Source organism: Tenrec ecaudatus, chromosome 4, assembly GCF_050624435.1.
Source record: "Tenrec ecaudatus isolate mTenEca1 chromosome 4, mTenEca1.hap1, whole genome shotgun sequence".
NCBI classification, from domain to species: domain Eukaryota; kingdom Metazoa; phylum Chordata; class Mammalia; order Afrosoricida; family Tenrecidae; genus Tenrec; species Tenrec ecaudatus.
Genome location: NC_134533.1, coordinates 117,613,344 through 117,635,128, shown reverse-complemented (window position 1 = coordinate 117,635,128; position 21,785 = coordinate 117,613,344). Strand labels below are relative to the sequence as shown.

Here is a 21,785-nt window from a genome sequence, read left to right as displayed (position 1 = left end):
CTGTCCTTAGCGGACCACCGGGAATGTCACCACCTCCACGCCATTGCTCCCAATCCTGCTCTCGGGCTGTAACTGAAACTCTTAGCCAAGACTTGTCCACGGAAGGAGCTTGGGAAACTTGACTTTGATAGCAAGGTAGAAAAGAGTACCTGTGCTTTGGGTGGGTCAGTTTGCTTAAGACTCTTACTCTTCTCAATCTTGCAGAGCTGGGCTTTGGCCTTTTTGAGGAGGCTGGCAACCCTCTTGTCAGTCATTGGAAGCTTGTCTGCCTGAGCCAGCATGGAGCCTATGGAGGAAGTGGAATGTTTAACAGTGCTAGATGAAGGGGTGGGAAGGCAGAGGGTCTCCTCCTTCTCCACCGATGGGGCAGCTGGGCCGAGGTCCAGGTGGTTTTTATCCAGGTTTCCTCTCCCTTTCTTTATAAGGATTTTGGTTTTGCCAGCTGTTGGATCCCCAAGAGTCACAGAAGCGAGCTCAGTCCCCGAATCAAGTGATGACGACTTCTTCCGCCCTGTGGGTTTTTTGGCAGAAGATGAAGTGGCAACATCCTCGCCCACAAGAACCTTCTCTTTGGAAACCCTACCCACAGGGTACAGAGCAGAACTGCTCTGCATTTCTGATCCCTTTTTCCGTTTCTCTTTCCTCGACTCTCGCTTATTTTCTTTCTCTCTTCCCCGGTCTCGCTCTCTACTCTTGTCCTTCTCCGCGCTCTTGTCGGCATCGCGGTCTTTGGACAGCTCCTCGGGGGCTTTGTCCTTGTTTCTCCCTCGTTCCAGCTGGGAGCCTGAGGTAAACCACGGGAAGAGCGGCGTGGGGCTACCGGAAGAGAAGGGCTCTGCGGGCGCACTGGTCTGTTTCCTCGGCCTGGGATTCCTCTCGGCGGCTTCCCCAGCCTGAGTCAGGGCGTGAGAAGGGAACGTGAAAGTGGGGTTTAAGGCACTAGTGGCGAGAGGACTAACAGAAATGCTCAGCGACGACGAGACGGAAGACGGCGGGGTGAGAGGTGACAGCTCAGAAGCACTCAGCCTTCCGCTTCGGGTCCTCATGGAGTGCGAAGGAGAGCGCGGTTCGGCCCGAATGGGGCTGAACACTTTCCTCTTCCGTTTCCTGTGGGACGCTCCGGAAGCCGGCCCAGCGGAAGCTCGGTTCGCAGGCAGGGTAACGGACTCGAAGATCCTGGAGTGCGCCTCGCTCGGCGTGAAGCGCGGGGCCCTCAGCAGAGGGCTCCGCTTGTGCACGTCAAACCGCGTTCCCGAGTGCAGCGGGGAGAAGAGGCGGGCTGCCGCCGCCCCGCCGCCGGCGGGCGAGAAGCCGGGCGCGAAGCCCACGTCCTCGGGCGTCAGCGGCGGGGGCCGGAAGTTGTCAAACACGGGCTTGCGAATGAGGCCTTCTTTGGCATACTTTGCTGAGGAAAAGTACTGCGGCTCCGGCCGAGAGTGCTTCAAAGAAGTCCACCTGAAGGTGGGCTCGCGCAAGATTGACTTTCGCTTCTCGTGCCCGGGAGCGGCGGAGGCCGGCAGGAAGGGCGACGCGAGGGGGATGGTGGGCGGCAGGAGCCAGGGCGTGTGGTCCGCCAGGCTGGAGGCCGGCTGCAGCGGCGGCGGCGGCGGCGAGAGCAGGGGCGGCGGGGGCGAGGGGGCCGGCTGCTGCGGGGGGGCACTTGGGAGCTTCCTCGAGGCTCGGGACGCAAAGCCCCGCTCGGACACCGAGTAGCGCCGGCTCCGCCGGTCGCTGCCACCCGCTTCTGGGGACCGGGCGGCGGGCGGCGGCGCGGGCGCCTCGGGGGCGCCGCTGCGCTCTTCAGGCAGGCCCGGCGGCTCCTCGGAGGCCTGCGAGTCGGTGGAGGTGTCCACGCTGGGGCTGCTCGATCGCGAGGAGTCCGAGGACATTTGCGAGGAGTGCTGGGAAGCGGCGCTCGACTTCTCCGAGGAGCCACAGGACGCGGCGCCGAACCTGCTGCTGGGCGTCGACTCGAGCCGGGCGATTTTAATGGGGGGGTCATAGTCCTCGTCCTCTATGAACCGGCGGGGGGTTTTAATGATCCGCGAGGAGATGGCACTCACCACCGGCATGATGAACTGTCGGATGTTTTTGACCTGGGTTTTCACTTTCCTCCCTTGCAGCTGCGCTGCTTCCTTCTCGATTTTCTTCTGCGCGCCCTTCTTGGCCCTCTGCAAGAGCTGCTTCGCAATGGTTGCATCCGTCCGTTTGCAAGAGGGGATGATGCGGACGGGCTTCATCCTCCGAGGGCTCTGTCTGAGGACGGTCCTCTCCTCTTTGGTGAGCGGGGGCGTGCTCTCCTTGTCTTTCCGGGCCTTCTGGGCCTTCTCCGGCTCGGGGCTCGTGAGGAGGCCTGAAGGGGTCTTTATCCGCTCCGTGGAGGGGGGCCTTCCTCGCCGCCGCACAATCTGCACCCCCTTCCTTCCTAGTTGAAGCTTCCCTGTCTTAAATTTAGACTTGAGAGGAGAGAGTTTACCTGCTCTTAACTTTTTAATCTTTGTGGCTTGCTGAAATGTAGCAGAAGGTGTCCGTTTGAGTTTTTTCAAGCTCTCTTCTTTCGTCCCCTTTGGTAATTCGGAAATGTCCTTTCCGTGTGTTATTTTGATTTTCACTCCGGGGAAGGTGGGAGGTCTTCCTCTCTTCTTTTCTAAGCTTTTAGAATCTTTCTTCTTGATTTTGTCTCCCGATTTGGTCTCTGATTTATTTAGAGGGGAAAACACAGATGGATCTGAGAGGACAGTTGAATTTCGGTCAGAGCCACTTCTAGGTCTCCCACGAGGTTTTCGAGGACTAGTTTTAACTGTGTGTAAAAATTAAACAATGAAGAGCATATATTTAGCTATGCAGTTTAGGTCTTAACTAAGTTGACTATAACTTAGCACAAGCCATTTCGTACTGAACCTTACTTGGGTCCAGTGAGATAATAAAACATCTTAATTATGTTTGGTTTCTTTTTTACCAAAAACTTGCCTCAAAGAAATCCAGTAAATAGCATTATACCTAAAAGAGACTGTTGATTTACTTTGATATAAAAATAGAGGTTTTTTAACTGAGTACGTTAATCTACAAAACTTTTTTTGGTTGTTTTTATAACTGAGTGAGTTCTTTCTGAATTCAAAATAATAATACGTATTTAAAAAAAATCAACCTTTTCTCATCTAGTAACAAGATTAACATTTAAGAAAGTGAGCATATCTTTATTGTAAGTCACCACCTAGCTTCAGTTCAGAACTTAGGCTTTGACTAGACTTGAACAAGATGCTAGGAAGTTTCAGTCAATAAAAATACACCAGTTCCCACCAGAAAAGACACTTGGGCAGCTCAGATTCACATATTTTCAATCTGCTTTAACAAACTAAACTTCGAACACGTCACTTACTAGAAAAGCTCACGAGAAATCAAAATAAGTTTAATGAACTCATTGGCATGTGAACTAGTCAGGGAAGTAATGTGATGGATTTCATTTCCTCTCCTACCTATCTTTCGGGGCCCTTAAATTAGATAACCCAAATTACAAAAATGATTTCCTCCTAACTGACAAATCAACAAGTTACTGAATCAGATTTAATCTATTCCAAGTAAAAGGAATTTTCCAATTTGTGAATCAGCTCAATCTGCTTATTGAGCAAGCGATTTAAGAGAACATGGTAAAATTCTTAAAACACGAGTCTCTATTTTCTTTTCCCTCTTTTCTGTAAAAAACATCATCCTTTGTACCATGATGATGGGCATTTCAGGCTAAAGAAACAACCTTCTAACAAAAACAAACATCAACCCAGGTCTTATCGGTTGACTTTCTAAATAGAAATGTTCTCCACACCAATAACGTAGCAGATTTTTCAAATAGATTAAGGATTCACAAATCCATTCTAATTAACAAGAGTAATGGACTAGATAAAGCTATGCTTCATTTCTTAAATAAGAAAACACGCATATGGTTTCAATTTTTATAAAAAAGAGTGAGCGAGCGAGAGAGAGAGAGAGACAATATTCAAGGTAGACTGGCAGCCAAGGGGAGGGGGGAAAAAATCCTGAAAAATGTCATCAATTTGCAAATGACACGCCTCCTCAGAAGGGCACCTTGGACTCCTCGTCACTGTGGCAGAGTGGGACCTGGCCACCCGGTGGGGCTGTATCAGTCCTGAAGATCTCTCCTCTCCAGATTTTGAAAGAAGTATTTGGTGGATAATCAGAAAAAGCTGAGCAGAGAGGAGTCCCAATCCCACCACTAACTTCCGTAATCTAATACACATCCAAAGAGCTCACAAATTAGTTACAAGTAAGTGCTTATCACATATTTTTGAAGTCTCATTTTGTTATCTGTAAATGAAAGTCTAACCCAAATATCCCCAAGCCTTTCTGATATGATGTTTCAAGATGCTATTACATCTCAGAGAACAGTGCGATGGTCTCAACAGTACGAATGCTAGGGTATATATCGCGAACGCCTCCCCATGACAATGGCAATGCCATCACCATTCAGGAAAAGGAAAATTGCCAACTTACATGTTTGAAATAGATTATTTATACAGCAGAAGGTGAAATCCAGACGAAGTCAATGTCAAAGAGCAAAGAGCACAGCTAACAGATATTCAACTAGATCGTCCTCCATGCAATGTGAAAGAACACCCTACAAGAAGCCCGAAACGTGGCACAAGAGCACCAGCTGAGCGCTCGCCCTCTCCGGCACAGTAACCACTGAAGGTTACCTCCAGAGGGCCTTCTCTTAGGACAATGCTCCAAAGTCTGGAAGCTCTACACATTCGGGTTACTTTGTTGGCGAGAACAATGAGAGTACTGCTAATCGAGAAATACAGATGCCACGCCTTAGCTTACTTACTCACTTTAGTCCAGCCTTTCGACGGATCAGGTGAAATATTTAAAAATAGTGTCAATCCTCTGTTCTCAGTTTTTTGAACATACCACAACTCACTGACTTGATTCCTACTGGATAGGTGACCTACAGGACAGGGTAGAACTGCCCCTGTGGGTTTCTTAGACTGTCACTCTTTATGGGAGGAGAGAGTCGCCTTGTTTTTGTCTCGAAGAACAGCTGGTGGTTTTGAATGGCTGGCACGTCACTGCCAGGGCAACAGTAGACCCAACTTTATCTATAAAAATATAATGGCCGAATCAGTCCTCAAAGGATAAATCTGAGGATGGTTTGGATAGGCTGTCTTCCGTTTTTGCCTACCAAGTTGTCCACTCCTTCAGCGGAAACCTACCTCCCTTGATTCAAGTGGCTGCCAGAGAGGAGAAATACCCTAGAGAGTAAACCCAGTACAGCCGGTGAGTCCCACCAAGAAACCCAGTTAGCAAGGCGTTCCCTATTTGATGCAAGGGAATGGGAAAGCTGTATTTAAAAACTCCCAGTGTTTTCGACCATGCTTTAGCTACCGAGGAGGCAAGGAGAAAATTCAGTCCGCGAACAAGCAAAGTGTGAAGGCATCGTGTGCTTATTGGCATACCTGAAGGAGACCTTGTGGGACTTCGCACTCTGACTTCTTCATCTGAGCCAAAACCTAAGAACTGCTCATCCTACAACAAAGGAGAACGATTGTAAAATCAGAAGCAAAAATATTAATCTGAACATATCCCAGATGCCCAGAGGAAACACAAACTACATTGGAAAGTTACCCTCTAAATATTAATCATTATTCTGACGGATATAATAAGGTAACTAATCTTGAAATAAATGGACCCCGCCATACAGCTTCATTACAGACAAATAGGAGCTGTGTATAATGAACAATGCATTGAAATGCCATCTTCGGTGCATAGTACCCAGGGGATAGCCCTCAATCTCAAGTAGCTACAGCCCAAAACAATTAAAGAATGACTTTGATTCAGGTAAGCAAATCAGTTTAATGACAGAATTATACAGCCCCAATAAAACAAACAAGTGCTTTTCAGCAAATAGTTAAGTCTACAGACACATAAGGAATAACATAAACAATATCCCATAATCTCTTGCCTACTAAATATTAAGAGACTGAAAGTGCCATAATCGCCAGTTCCTTAAAAATCAGGAATTGACCTTTAGATGCGAATGCTGGACATTTGATTCAAAGATCTCAGCACGCATTTTATGGCATCATTTTAAAATGCCCTGTGATAAGAGACGTAATGGTGGGCAGCAGCATTTGTACACCAGATCATGACTTGACCATATCCAGAGAGAAATCGTATCACTAAACAACTTAGGAGAGTACCTTATTACCATTTACACTTGGAAAAGACAAAGGCAAAAAACTTCTCCTTGCCTACAACTTTTATCCAGCCCTTTAAAACAACTGCTAAGAATTAATTTACCCTCCTTTGGATAATTTCTCAAGAAAGATAGTCTATTTAAATAAACCTATTAGAAGAAATTCACTCATAGACTGAGAGTTCTTCCGAGAAAAAAAGATATAGAATTTCAGGTTCCAAAAATAAAACGCGCATGAAATAAGACCAAGATGAGGAGTAAAGATCCGATTTTCTGTACCCTCCAATTTAGGCCTCAGTCTAAGTTCCAACATTTAAAGCACCAAAAAGTTCCTTTCAAGAGCAGAGAGACACCACAGGAACACGGACACCAGCATCAGTAAGGTATGTGATGAAGAGAGATTTACTCAGTTTAAAGCTCGTTGGGTGCAAATCTGTTTAACCAAATTTCAACCAAGAATATTATTACAAGAGCAATATAACCTCTTAGACAATTAGTAGGTTCATCTCCTACATTTAAATATTCTTAAGGAACAAAATCATTTGGGGCCAAGCCTTTGCACAATGATGGGACTGAGAAGACAATTTCTATTAGGATCTAAAAAGGGGTTTTCTCTGAGACCATAAAAGTGTTTAGCTAATTAAGGCAATCGTGGCATTTTCCTCTTCATAAAGATTTCTCAGGAGAAAAATACAATAATTTAAAAAGGGTTAGCCTAGCACATCCATAAAACATCATCAATAGCCGATCACAGCAACCTATAGAGCAGGGCAGAACTGCTCCTATGGGTTTCCGAACCTGTCACTCTTCATGGGAGGAGACTCGGGTTGCTCAGCACAGCCACAGTACAGCTAGAGTTAAGAAATCTAAACTAGAGTACCTCTTACGGCCTTTGCTTTCGTAAAACTTAAAGTAAATTCTGACTGTGAATATCTATGTGAATAGGAAAATTCTATCTCATCATCTCAAAATAAATTGGACATATTCTAGCACATCTGGGACTTCGCTCCAAATACATTTCAGGAATGATTCCCCAGGCTTTCGATATCTAGCAGTACAAAACAGAAAAAAAGATGTGCTTCAAGCTCAGCAGATACCAATAAATACAAACTTCCACCGCAATAATAGAAATCCCAATTTGAAAATGTTACCTTGTACCAGGGTGGGGGAAAGACATTGAAAATTGTAATCATATGTACTTGATTGTGGGGAAGAGCAATCAATGAAGCAGGCAATGGTAAATTACTGCAATTGCTTTTAAAAAGAGGGGGAAAAATTCATGGAGCCTTGGGGCGGGGAAACCAACCCTCTCCTTCACTGATCAGGACAGTGAACTGCAGGAGTCTCTAGTGAGGGGCCTGAGGTCCAGCCCTTGCAAGTTACACGGTCCTAGACAAGCACTTACTACCTCAATATCTCAATTGATTTACGGGGGTGCTACGAGGAAGAAATGTGAACATTTACATAAAATCACTCGGAAACTACAGATATCGGTGTATGGTGGTTGTTCTATTGTTGTGGTTGAAGAGACTGAAGCTCTGTGGGACCAAATTACCTGCTTTCAGATCATACCGTTAGCTACAATGAACCAATTTATCTAAATTGCCAGAGTAAAAACCTTTCGACCAAAATAGTTACGATTTAAAACCACAACATATATTTATAGGAATCAAATCAACATCTGTGGCTTCAGAATTATTAATATTCTTCCAGCTAGTAAATACTAAATAGCATCATATCCATTTTCAGCTACCTCAAATCCGAAGTTTTTCCTTTCCCTACATTATCCTCAAGGAACAACCCGCCGACCTGTGCATTCCACGAAGACACCTGGGGATTTCCGGGGAACTCTCCTGCTAAATGCGTGAACTTCGGTGCTGCAGTGACCCGCGATGCAAGCCACCCACGCACAGGACGGCCAACAGCTATGGCACTCAACTGGAGAGATGCAAGACTACCCATTTTCAAAGAAACGCAAGAGGCCAGCACTGCTAGGCTCATTATCTGCCACCCTAGTAGGTCACTTTTCTGTATTTCAAATTTTGCAAAATGTCACTCCACTATCCTAATTGGGCATGCTCTAAAACAAGAGTATGACTGAACAGTCACTTAATGGATTCTGCCAAGGCTTAAAGTTTGCAAATACTTTCCCAAACGACTGAAAGCACTCCTCTTTCCCACTGCACCCTTGAAAGGAAAGAACTGGAAGTCAAAAGGAACTAGATTTCTGCCCAAGAACTTCTGTTCACCTCAAGTATCTGTTGACTTCTTAAAGCGTTTTGATTTTTTTTAAGCATCCATCCTTTAAAGAATAAAAGCAGGCAGTTTACCCCAAAACAAAAGCCGCCATTGTTACGTGAAAATACTCCAGGTTTGTTAACTATGCAGTCCCAATTCAGCATAAAACCCAACCAAACCCATTACTATGAATCCCCTCTCATAATTCCACGTTAAGGGTCTCCTCCCCAAATCTAGGACGGCCAAGCTAAGAGTGCGCTGGGAAAGCCAGCTACAGGAGACTCTGTACCACGGTTCCTCTCTACTGGTCACACACAGCCTCGACAGCCCAGAACACAGAGAGAGGCTGGAGACATCACGCCTCCCACGACCCGGGGTTCCTGGGAACTGGGCCCCCTCAGCCACTCACTCATCAGGCATACTTTTCCTCTCAGTGTGGCCTCCACCGATGGCAAAGCCTTTCAAGACAGAGCCTAGACAAGAGCCACCAGATAGTCTTTCCAGGCAGGGAAGTCCTTGGAGACTTAGATCGCCAAGTTTTAACATCTCCTCATCTTCAAAAAGATAAGAACACCCTTGCCACTCGGAGTGCTGTAGAAGGTGTTAAATCACACTTAGCTTCCGCCTGAGGTCACTTCCTAGGGAGCCATGGGGCTTAGTTGGGCTACTGAAAGGTTAGCAGTTCAAAACCATCCAAAGTGAGGCTTGGAAACCCACAGGGGCGGTTCTACTCTGTCCTAGGCCCGGGTGATCTGAGCTGGAATCAAGGCCACGGCCGTGAGTGAACGTCACTCCTTACGCAAAATCCAATTATGAAAATAACAAATCTGCAGAAATTGTCTTCATTATCCCTACCCTTAACTCTAGGGTAGCCAGTCATTTGAGAACTCCAAAGCATATTCATAAACATCTGAGCATTTGAAGATTTTTGTTTTAGTTTTTATTATTTTTAGATTTTTATTTTAATGGCAGAATTTATTTATAAGAGATAAAGGACAGGAACACTTTCTTTCCCCCTACAAGAGAACTCTACAATGTTTACATGTTAAAAATAATAATGAGGGGGTGCAGGACAAGATGTCAAGGAGTCCATGTAGAAAAAGAATGTTTGGAAACTGAGGGTGGTGGCAATTGTACAATTTTCCTTGACAGGATTGAATTTTGGAATGACAGGATATATATGAAATTAAAATTAATTAAATGAAATTATTTTAGAAAAATATATGAAATTTTGTGTTTCAATGAATTACTATGTAACATTAGGGCAATTTTTTTCTTTTTAACATTTTACTAGGGACTCATACAACTCTTATCACAATCCATACATGTACATACATCAATTGTATAAAGCACATCCGTACATTCTTTGCCCTAATCATTTTCAATGCATTTGCTCTCCACATTAGGGCAATTTTTAAGACTGTATATTACTTTCTTGTTCAATCACTCATAAAACAGAGATACCCTTGCTAAGTGTTCCTGATACAAAGAATATGATTCCCGCTCCCAAGAAATATCTAAGACAAAGACAGACAGGTGTACAACCTCAGCCTTCCTCTTAAAAAGCAAATTCATGTTAAAATGTCACTAAAGACACGATACTGTCTGGGCCAGCTAGAGGCCTGGAAGACCTATAAGGTCTGAATGATCTATCCTGGACGCCCCACCTCATCCGTTCCACTGGTCCTATCAAGGACAGCTCCGTCTGGATGACCCATCCAAGTTGCGCTGCCTCATATCATCCAATCCAGAAGTCATGCCCATTCCACGTAACCACCTGACCAACACTGCAGCGTACTCTGCTTATTAAATCTGTAAAACTACGTTGTCTCGCTGTCTTGTGCGTGGCTCCCCCTCTGTGGTGGCAAACCACTAGGGAGAAACTTGATAGCTTTTCTCCAAGAAAGTCAAGCCCAGCGACACTTAAAAGATAGCATCTAATTTCTGAAATAAAAAGCTTGCCAGAATACTTGAGGCGCTCATTTGCCACTTAGATTAGGGTTTGGTTTGTAGAGAAATAGTCAACAAATCCTAAAACATTCTTTCAAAAGATGTCAAGCTATAGTCCCATCCATCAGGATTGTCACAAGGCAACACTCAGAGGTTAGAAATCGAGACCTACATCATCTGCAGTGATTAGATGTGACACGATTCCTATTAAGGTCAGTGATCTGATCAATGGTCATCTGAGAGACCTCAACTCCCTTTCTCGGCTAGCTCCCACTAAAGCGAGAGTTTAGTCCTTCACTGCCTCCCTCCCTCCTTCCTTCCCTCCCTCCTTCCTTCCTTCCCTCCTTTCTCCCTTCCCTCCTTTCTCCCTTCCTTCCTTCCCTCCTTCCTTCCTTCCTTCCCTCCTTTCTCCCTTCCTTCCTTCCTTCCTTCCCTCCTTCCTTCCCGTTCTTCGCAACTGATCAGACAACAGCAACACCTCGGTGTTGAGTGATTCTGACTCAAAGGGACTTCATAGCATGGAGCAGGACCGCACATAAAGTTTCCAAGGTGTGTTATTTATGGAAGCAAATGGCTCTTTTTCCAGCGGAGTGGCTGAGGGAGTGGGTTGATTCGCACCCACTGGAGTTCCTTCTAATGTACGCTAGTCGGAGCAAGACCCACTCACCTGGAGTTCCTTACTTTCCAAGCTAAGGTGAAGAAGGTTCCAAAGCTCCTCTTTCAACAAGCTCAGCCTCTCCAGACCTCAATGAACTAAACCCCGGCCGACTCTACTCATCCGCTTCTTTTTTCTTTGTAGCACTGCACAGAGCCCGCTACTGAGTGCTCGACAGCTCACACATGCTCCTCGGCAACCCACCTTAGCACCCCTCTGTCTCCAAAATTTCAGGCTTAAGAGTCTAAAAAAGTCAATTCTTCCAACTACAAAGGCGTACCAATAACTCAATTAAAAAATAACGTCAATTACCAAAAAATAATAATAATAATAATAATATCAACAGCCATAGACAATGCCAAAATCATTCCTGTGTTTCACATTTTTAAAAGCTCTTTGCTTTGAAGGCTGCTAATTTTGGGTGTCATCATACAGAGTTCCATCATATGAGAAGGCCACAGGAGAACTAAGAGAATTACAAAGAATAATTAACTCGGAAGAAACATCCAGGAGGCATATTGTACATCTCAGCAGCTAGCGTTAAAAAAGAGTAACACTTCCCCTTGGAGAATTGACTCCAGTTAGCTATCACTTCCGCTGGCACAGCTCCCTGTGTGCCGCCTGCTCCGAGCTCTTGATGCTGCATTTTAATGACACGCACACATAATTACGAGTATTCAATTAGCAGAAGGGAATAAAAAATGTGTTTGCATGTTTGTCTCCTCCACATTGTGCACTCTTTGAGGATAGGGCAATTTCCTGATTTTTATATTACTGGTATCTCGCACAAACTTGGCACCCCCAAAGTGCTTGTAAATGCAAAGTAAGGAATATGCAATGCACTGCTCAGAAACATGAAGTATCGACTGTACAGAGGCGTGCCTTGGAAACATCGTGGTCCTCTTCTAGACCTGGAAACAAAGTGAGTCATGGCATTGTTTCCCAGTTCATATCAAAGTTATGTTTACACTATGAGGGGCTTCAAAAAGACGGCAGGGATGGAGTTTGTCTACGGAAGTTTGGAAGCCGCTCTGTATATTCTTGCTAGGTGTCATCTAGTTGGTTCCAACTCAAGAGTGACCCCATGTACAACTGAATGAAAACCAGCCCAGTCCCACGCCATGGCCATGCTCACGCCACTTCTGAGTCTACTGCTGCAGCCGCAGCGTCACAATCATCTGCTGGAGGACCCCCCCTCTTTTGTCCAGGAGTCTACTTTGCCTCACCACCCTTGCTTATAAGAAAAACTCTGCTTCTACCCCCTTCCAAGATGAATGTGTCATTCTTTGGTGGATAGTCAATCTCCTTTGCCAACATCCTAAATCAAAAGCATTTTCTGTCCTTCTTCATGGTTCAGCTTCACAAGCATGGGAGGCGGCTGAAAAGATCACAGTTGGGTCAGGGCAGCTTACTCCTCACAGTGACATCTTGGCACTTTCACCCTTTTAAAGAGAGATCTGGAGCAGCAGATTTGCCCAATGCAAAAACATCACGTGAGTTCCTGGCTGTCACTTCCATAATAAAGTGGATTCGATTCGAATAAAATCCTTGACAGCTTCAGTCTTTCCTTTGTTTACCACGTTGATTACTGGACCAAATGTGAGACTTTTTTGTTTTGTGTTGAAGTGCAATCCATACTGAAGGCTGTACAGGCCTTTGAACTTCAACAGTAAGGGATTACTCTTTGTTTTCATCGAGCAAAGCTGTGTCCACATATTGCAGGTGGCTAGCAGGTCTCCCTCCAATCCTAAAACAGAGTTCTTCTTCACATAGCCCAGCTTCTTGGACTATTTGCTCAGCACACAGACTCGGTACAGTAGGGTTCAACCACAATCCACACCTTTCTCGACTTTAAATCATGTAATAATATTAAATGATTGTCTTTTAGTCTAAGTACAGGTTCCACATGGACAATTTACTGTTCTAGAATTCCCATTCCTCATATATGTTATCCATAATTTTCTATGATCAAAACTGTCAAATGCCTTTCCAAAGTCAATGAAACACAGAGAAGCCTCTTTCTGGTATTCCCTGCTTCCAGTCAAGAAGCATCAGCAATGACGGCCTTCGCTCTGCCTTCTTTTCTGAATCCAGCTGAACTTACAGCCACCCTGCCAGTGTCCTGCTGCAGCCAGTTTTTAATCAGCACACTCTTCACTCGTGTGTGACGTCAATGGTCTTTTCAGCCCTCCTTTCATTCTACTGGATCACAATGCTTACACCAGACCGTGGCCTACCAAATGTCCGCTAGACTCATGAGAGTTTGAGCTATGGTAAAAAATATCAAAATATGAACTAGAAACACAACACGAGTGCGCTTTGTTGGAATAACGGCACTTTCAACTTGTAAAACACACACACACACAATCTGCAACAGGAACGTCAATATGAAGCACAATAAAATGAGGTCTACATGTAGTGGAACATACTGGTACATTCCAAAGACTGAGACAAGATTCTTATTCTGGTTGGGAAATCAGCCACTCACTCACTCATTCATGGAAACAGGTATACCAGGCTCAAGTGGGAAGAGAATGCTTTGAACATGATGATGGCAGGGCACAGGGAGGAGGCGAGCCAGTCAGGGTGCAGTGCAGCAACAATGAGACACGTGACTTTCCTCTAGTTCCTAAGTGCTCCCTCCTCCCCCAACTATCATGATCCCAATTCTACCTTACAAATCTGGCTAGCCCAGAGGATGTACACTGGTACAGATAGGAGCTGGAAACACAGGGAATCCAGGACAGATGATCCCCTCAGGACCAGTGGTGAGAGTGGAGATACTGGGAGCATAGAGGGAAGGTATATTGAAAAGGGGGAACCGATTACAAGGATCTACATGTGACCTCCTCCCTGGGGGACCGACAACAGAAAAGTGGGTAAAGGGAGATGTCAGATAGGGCGAAATATGACAAAATAATCATTTATAAATTATCAAGGGTTCATGAGGGAGCGGGGAGTGGGGAGGGAGGGTAAAATGAGGAGCTGATGCCAGGGACCTAAGTGGAGAGCAAATGTTTTGAGAATGATGAGGGCAATGAATGCGCAAATGTGCTTTACACAATTGATGTGTGTATGGATTGTGATGAGTTGTCTGAGCCCCTCATAAAACGATTAAACAAAATAATAGTAAGACCCTCAAAAAATGAGGACGGCAACACATGTGCAATGTGCTTGGTGGTAAGAGATGTAAGAGCCCCAGTAAAAGCATTCAATTCCAAAGGAGGAGAAGAAAACAGGTAAACCTATTATTACCAGGGGAAGGAGTCCTGGTGGCCCAATGGTCACGGGTGTGGCTGTGAACCCAGCAATGCCATAGGACAAAGACCCGCAGGTGCACTCCCAGCAAAAGGCCGGCCTAGAATTCCTCTGGGCGTTCCTTCTGTCACATGGGGTTCCTCTGAGTCAGAATGGGCTCAACTGCATTGAACCAGGTTACTGGGCTGAGGGGATGAGAATAAGGACGAAATGCGCCCGCTGAATCACTCATCTGTCTAGGGAAGAGACGGATACATCCACGGGACACAGTGTCACTCATCTGTCTAGGGAAGAGACGGATAAATACATCCACGGAACACAGTGTCTTGTGCTCCATGCGAGGCAGACTGGCCCAGTCGGGAAGAATGGTCAGGAAGGCCACTGTGGGGAGGATGAGATGGTACTATAAATTTTGAAGGATGATGAAGTGTGGAGGCGGGAGGAAGCACCTTCCAGGAGGAAAGACAAGCCAACAGTGAAATGACCAGGAGTTCAGCACAGACAAAACCCACAGCTGGCATGGGAAAGGGCAAAGACAACCAAAAGGTAGATGCCTTCAGGAGTTTTACGTTTATCTTCAAGGAAGTGTGAACCTGACCCTGGAAGCTATAATGTGTCAGTGTCTCAGGCAGGAGTGAGTATGATTAGTGCTCTGACAGCAGTGTGGACGTCAGCAGGACAGCTGACAGCAGGACTGACTTTAAAACCAGGGGCAGGGAGAAAAGTTATAATGGGTCTGAGGGAAAAGGGTTTCACAGATAGTTACGAGGCAAAATAGACAAGGCTCGAAGACTGTTTGGATCTAAGGGATCACAGGAATGGGAAGACTCGATCAAGACATGCAGGTTACACTGATCAGCTTTATGGGGACACTCACCAAGACAGAGGATACAGACAGCTTATAGGAGTGGGAGGGCAGCTTGTTTCCTGTAAGGGATCATGATTCGGAGAACGTACATGTGACTCAGTGATCAGTCTCCCGAGTCTGGGCACGATTATCCAGGGAGAGAGTGCCATGGGAAAAGAAGCGGAGTGGCAGCACCGGAGAGACCTGCACAAAATACAGGGGGCGGAATGCCAGGGAAGCTCGTGCCTGTAAGACCGAATCGTTGAGGGAAAACGCCTAGCTAGGGTGGCCAAGAGAGATGAAGACTGAACCGTGTCCCACAGGATCTAGAAATTGTGGGGTCACCTCTGACCTTACCAAGACCATTTCCAATGTAGTGTTAGATACAGGAGAGCCAAACTGCAGTGGGGCGAGGTGTGATTGGAAAGTGAATCGCTTCCCCGCCTTTTGGCTAAGATCAAGTGTATGTAGAAAGTGAAAAGATGGAAATGAGTGCGGACTATTCTTGGGAGAAATCCAGTTATGGTCTATGGGGAAGGAAAGACAGGGCACAAGATGAGGAAAGACGAGCCTGGGAGGATTATTTGTTAGTTGATCCCAGTTGGGTGCTAAGGGTAACACAGCAGAGAAAAGAGAGCGACAATCCTGACAAGCACAGGGGAGTAAATGGAAAGGCGCCCCACAGGGGAGAAGAGTCAAAGCACAACAGAAGGGAATCCTCTTTCCCAGAGAAAGGCGGGGAAGGGACAGGCATGGAATGAGGTGCAGAACAGTTGGTGCATACGAGAAGTAAACTTAGAAAGGTCTTTGAACTCACAGGCAAAATTTGGTATCATGTGTGCATCTGTCAGGTGAGTAACAGAACACATTTTTGCAGGCTCGCAACAAACTAGAGAGATTCTAAGAGAGCAGGTCTTATGAAAACAGATCCTAAGAGAGAGGTAACAGGATAATGACTAAGATTAACCGGAAGGGAAGAGTAGGAGACTCAGACATAGCAATGGCTACGTGGATTTGGCAGGAACGGGGCAGCCACGGCAGAGCTGCGAGAAAAAACACTAACAAGGGAAGCCCTAGGACCTCATCAATTCTGGACCGGGGGTCACAAAGGGTCCAACAGACAGCGAGCAGGGCGCTACCTTCAGCTCGCAAAAGGAGCAAAGGCAGACCTGTGAAGCGTGTTCTGGAAATAGCAGATATAATGAACTAGAATGGGAAGAGTCTGAATAAAAGGGTCCTACCATCTGGTTTCGTTTGGTCTGTGAACTAAGAATGGTTTTGACCATTTTTAAATGGTTGGGGGGAAATTTAAAGGAGGAGTTATTTCATGTACATGAAAATCATATAAAATCATATTTCATATAAAAAATAAAAGTTTTATTGGCATACAGCCACGCTCATTCATATGTGTATTGTGTGTGGTTATTTTGTGGAACAGTGACAGAGTTGTGGCACCGTTAGGCAGTTGCAAGAGACCATATGGTCTTTTAAAAAAATTTTAAAAACCTCCAAAACATGCTGATCCCTGGTATAGACATTAAATATGTATGTGAAGCAGAGTTCTAGTCTGACAGCAAGTCCAAAGGCCCAGAAACAGCAGCGAGCATGGGATGACTGAAAGGGCAGTGTGCTGTGATGGAAAAGAGAATCAGACTGTACTTTCCAAAGTGGCTGAGATCACCCCCTGGGGGATGCTGGACCAATGGGGGGAGGGGCCTGCAAAAGCCCGGATTTTGAACTATAGTACAAAAGTTTTCCATAGCCAGGGGAACCTGAAGAGCTTTTGTTTATTTATTTCATGACAAGGGCGTAGTAGGACAAATAAGTTTGGGAAGCTAAGGAATATATATATATATATCAGGGGCTATTTCTACTTATGTATTTCCTTGTGCTGCCAACTTCATGAATCAAGTAGAGCATATAGGGAACAAAGTTACGGAAACTTCACGGCCAAGACCAAACACCTTGGGGGACTGAGTCTAGGGCCAGTGGGACCAGGACCACAGGCTCAGAGGACACCAAGGTCCATTGGAATAACAGTCTATAAAGGCCATGTTCTAAACTTTGATGAGGAGTTCAATGGGGATCAGGAAAGCTTGTAAGCCACTATTTATCTCGCAAATATTGGTCTCTCCCTGTCGGGAGAAGGAAAAAAGGTGGAAGACATAATTAGTTCAAAGGATGAATGGACCACTCAAACCTCAGCTTCCATGACCCACAGAATGAACGACACTGTGCCCAGACACCACTGCCGGTCTTTGGAAAGGATTACACTAGAAGGGCCTGTATAGAGTGGGAGAAATATACAAAACAAAACTTAAAATCATAAAAAAAAAAAAGACCACCCAGACTGTGAGAGGCTGGTGGAACCCCCAAGGCCATGGCCCTTAGTCACTGCTCCATTTTCAGCCAACTAATAGAAAAGTGCTTAAGGAAAGTAAAAACACCACTGAGGCCAGCACCCTCACATACGCCACCATTTGAGATCAAAAGGGTAGCCATGGCCCAAGGGCAAAGTCCAGGAGGCAGGGTGGCTCAGCAAGGCGAGGAATGGAAATGTAAAAGCAGGAGGAAGTGGGATAAGTGGTTGCATTGTGCTGACTGCAATCAATGGCATGAAACAAAATGTTTAAGAATGTTGAATGGAAACCCAATTGGCCTTCTAAACCTCCATCCATGCAATTCAGTCAAAGATGTTTTAAAAGAAAAGGACAAGGCTGGGGTGGGGCCCAGGAAGAATGAGCGGGGCTGGTGCTGGAGGAGCAGGCTGCCTGTGGGTCACGGCAAGCAAGGAATCGGGATGAAGTCTGGGAGTGGGACGGCAGCGAAAGGTCTAAGAGAGGGAAGGTGCGCACAGTTGCTGTGTGAAGAGCAAACGCTAGTGAGGTAAACACCCGAGCAAGCAGATGAGGTGGTACACTCAAGGGATTGGAACGGGCGCTTGACAGCAGAGTTGAAGAAAGTTGGATTTGGGTTATACTTAGAGCAGGCGCCCTCAAACTGCGGCCCGCAGAGGACATTTATGTGTCCCCCCCTCCCCCCAGGACATTTATGCGGCCTACCAGGTGTTTTCGCCCCGTTTGTTTTTTTTCCTTCAAAATAAGATGTGTGTAGTGTGCATAGGAATTTGTTCCGTTTTTTTTGAACTGGCCCCCTGTTAAAAAAGTCTGAGGACCCCAGCTTTAGAGGATATGCAGATAGAATCTGCTGTCAGATTATCATTCGGGTGTGGCTGAAAGAGGAATCAGGGATGACCACGCATTTGAGTCAATAGTCATTTGGAGTCTGGTAATAAAAAGGATTGGAGGGAGAGAATAAAGACTTCTGTTTTGGACATGTGACATGTGAGTCTGACATCTGAGTGCTTCAATGCATTCCTGTGTCCTTGACTGTAAAAGGGGAATCACACAGAGGCTACCTCACAAAGGGGACTCCATGAAGATTAGGTGAACTTTCAGGCAAACAACAGGCAGGCCCAAAAGGTGAACAATGACAGCAGGGAGATATGCTCTCCTCAGAACAATCTACAGAGCACAAAGGACAAGGGAAGAAACTCAAAGGCAGGAATTGGTAGGAAAAAAGGACAATGGAAATGGTAAAGGCAGGGAGGAAGTGGATGCATGGCGCTGCATGGCGGGAATGGCAACCAATGTCAAGAAGCAAATCAGTGGATTAATTTGCTCTATAAATGGTCACTCAGGAGGGAAAAAGGGGAAACTGATCACAAGGATCTACACACAACCCCCTCCCTGGGAGATGGACAACAGAAAAGTAGGTGAAAGGAAATGCTGGACAGTGTAAGACATGACAAAATAATAATAATTTATAAGTTATCAAGGGGTCGTGTGGAAGGAGGGGAAAAACGAAGAGCTGATACCAAGGGCTCAATTAGAAAGAAAATGTTTTGAGAATGATGATGGCAACAAATGTACAAATGGACTTGACGCATCGATGTATGTACTGATTGTGATAAGAGTTGTATGAGCCCCCAACAAAGTGATTAAAAACAGGGGTCACTCAGATTGAAAGAAAAGGTTCTTCTACACGAAAATGAATGATGTGATAAGATATGTGAAGTGCTCAGAATAATGCCCAGCCCCACAATAAACAATAACTGCTAGTCCTTATTATTACACACATAGAACATCAGGCAGGAAGTTATGACACTTAGCCCAGAACCCAAAAAGAAGTAGTCAGGCCGGAGACAAAGATGGAGTAGTTCTCAGCATACCCATGAAGAATGAATGCGATCCGCAGGTAGGACTTAGAGAAATAATGTTGGTCAAAAGTCAATTCCTGAGTGATTGCAACATTCACACATTAAACACAGAAAATTAAGAACCAAAGAGTAAAAGAAAGAGCAGGTGACTATAGTGTTACGGACCCCAAGAAAGGGATTTTGAAGAAGAGAGTGGTCAGCTGATTCAAGCGTTGCCCAAAGGGTTAACAGGATGAAGCCTGAGAATTACCTTTTCCATCTGGCAGCTAGAGGCCCTTGAGGCCCTTGATAAGCACTTTCTCAGAGGAGTCATGGGGATAAAAGCCCAACTGGAGTGGTTGAGGCGAGGATGAGAGGTGAGGAAGTGAAGACAGCAATTACAGGCCCGACTTTCTTTCAAGGAGCTCTGCGGTGAGAGAGAGCAGAGAATTGGGTGGGAGCTGGAGGAGGACATGGGGTCAAGGGGGTTTTAAAAGAAAGATTATATTAAGACAGGTTTCTACGTCGATGGCGCTGCTGCAGTTGTGAGAAACTGGATTCGGGAAAGGGTAAGTGCAGAAACAGATGGGGGAAAGTGATTCAGAGCACAGTGGAGAGTTGAGTCTTAGAACAGGAAGACTTGCTGGGCTGTAGAAGACAGCAAAGGATGTAGTAGCAGCCTTTTAATGGAGAGGATGATCTGTTAAATACTTTGACAATCTTTTTTTAATATCTTGATTCACATGATATACTTTGGTATAACTATCAAAAATCAATAAATGAGTAAATGAGAAATACTAGCTGACCTGCTCAAGAACAAATTTGTTAGTACTAGTTTTGAGCACTTCAACCTTCATACTATCAATTTCTCAAGCACCTGGCAAAGTAGGAGAGCTAATTCCAACAATGGTCCTCTGGTTATAACCCTATACCATACGCAAGACAAAGAATGAGCACATCATACAGGCTCTGTGGCCCCTAGCACCCACACGCCCTATACATAACATGCATGTTCTACGTCTGCCCGTGTCATCTGTGGGAAAGAAGGCATGTTAAGGAAATAGGACCGTAAGCTGCTACATAAAATATGTTCTTTGAAAAAATAAACTGGGATTTACTCTCTCTCCATGGTTTACTTTGCAATTCTTTATTCTATGAGTGCCATTTAGGGGGAAGATGAGCTGCTTTGCAAACACTTATTTGCACTATTTGTGACTGAAGAAGAGATGGCGACCCCTGAAAACCTAGTTCCTAAAGTGGAAGATAACAGTAGTACTGCCTGGAGCTGCGAGAGGCGGGAAAGAGCATCCTCTCCAGGGGCAAGCACCTATAGACCAGACAGCACAGCCTCCTGAAGGCTGTCAGGGGCAAGGGCAGGTTTTTCTCTGCTGACTTACTGGTGGGGCAAACAGAAGAGGGGTGTTTGAATGCCTAACAGATAGGAAGAGATTTAAACTCTTTCAAACATCAGCTCCCGGAGACTGGAAACTGTTGACACAAAAAAGGTCACCAAGGATGACAGAGCTCGAGGACAATGCACTGCTCCCTTACAACACCAGGGAGGCCAGATAATTCTCACCCATGTGAGAACCGGCCCGTTTTCAAATATTCTACCAAGCAACTGCCACCAGAAAACACCAGTGCAACCCATCTTGTCATTCATGAAAGGAGGTGCCCCTCCACTCCACTCCATGTCAACAGGAGCAAGAAACAAAGATGCTCAAAGCTGCTAAGCACATGGTGCAGGTGAACTCCACCCATCCTGCTTCAGAAAGAGGCCGTCAGAAAGCAGCTTAAAAAAAAAAAAGGCAAAACGAGAGTACAACTTCAGACAGCAAGCTATACAAATTTGGCAAGGCTCCAAACTACTTTGCAGGCTCTTAAAAAAAACAAAATTCAAGTGTCCAGAGGTCTCAGCTCTGAGGCTCAAACAGTTTATCTATTTGCTGTAGCACATGAAATAAGAAAGTGAAGTCAGTCATCTCATTCACAGGGTGTGTTCTTCTCTAACAGGAGTGCCATGAATGACCAGAGCCATCGGAGTAAACTGGAAATTCAACCAAACCAACCCCAACACAGTTCTGAGACAGAGTTCTTTTTATTTTAAGAGGCTGTGGTCCTCGGCGGTCAACTGCATTGAGTTACATCCACACTCAACTACAAGTTCTAAGAATCTGGATTTTCTCATCCTGCTTGTTGTCCTGATCCGGGAATGCAAGTCCGGATGCAAGATGGCTTCTTTCCTTCTGGGAAAAGGGGCTGTTGAATGAACCAGTGGCAACTGCAGCGGCACCGAGGACTCACAGCTCCTCCCCTCGAAAGGCACCGAGCCTTTCCGGAAAGAACATCTTCGAATGACCATATGCAGCCAAAGCGTGCGTTTCTGTTGGCAAAACCACAATTGAACCTATGTACGTTTGACTAAGAATTT

At 45.5% G+C, this 21,785-nt stretch overlaps 1 protein-coding gene across 7 annotated transcripts in view; it reads right to left on the bottom strand.

The window, feature by feature from the left end:
- The window catches only part of KMT2A (lysine methyltransferase 2A), a 79,805-nt gene that overhangs the window by 43,993 nt on the left and 14,027 nt on the right, over window positions 1–21,785 (bottom strand). For 6 of the 7 annotated variants that reach the window (XM_075546661.1, XM_075546663.1, XM_075546664.1 and 3 more), the window contains 2 exons: window positions 5,469–5,538; window positions 150–2,800 (listed from right to left, as the gene is read on the bottom strand). In XM_075546661.1, the coding sequence (XP_075402776.1) occupies window positions 150–2,800; window positions 5,469–5,538 (2,721 nt within the window). The remainder of the gene's footprint in view (window positions 1–149; window positions 2,801–5,468; window positions 5,539–21,785) is intronic. The other variant, XM_075546667.1, reaches the window with a different exon arrangement.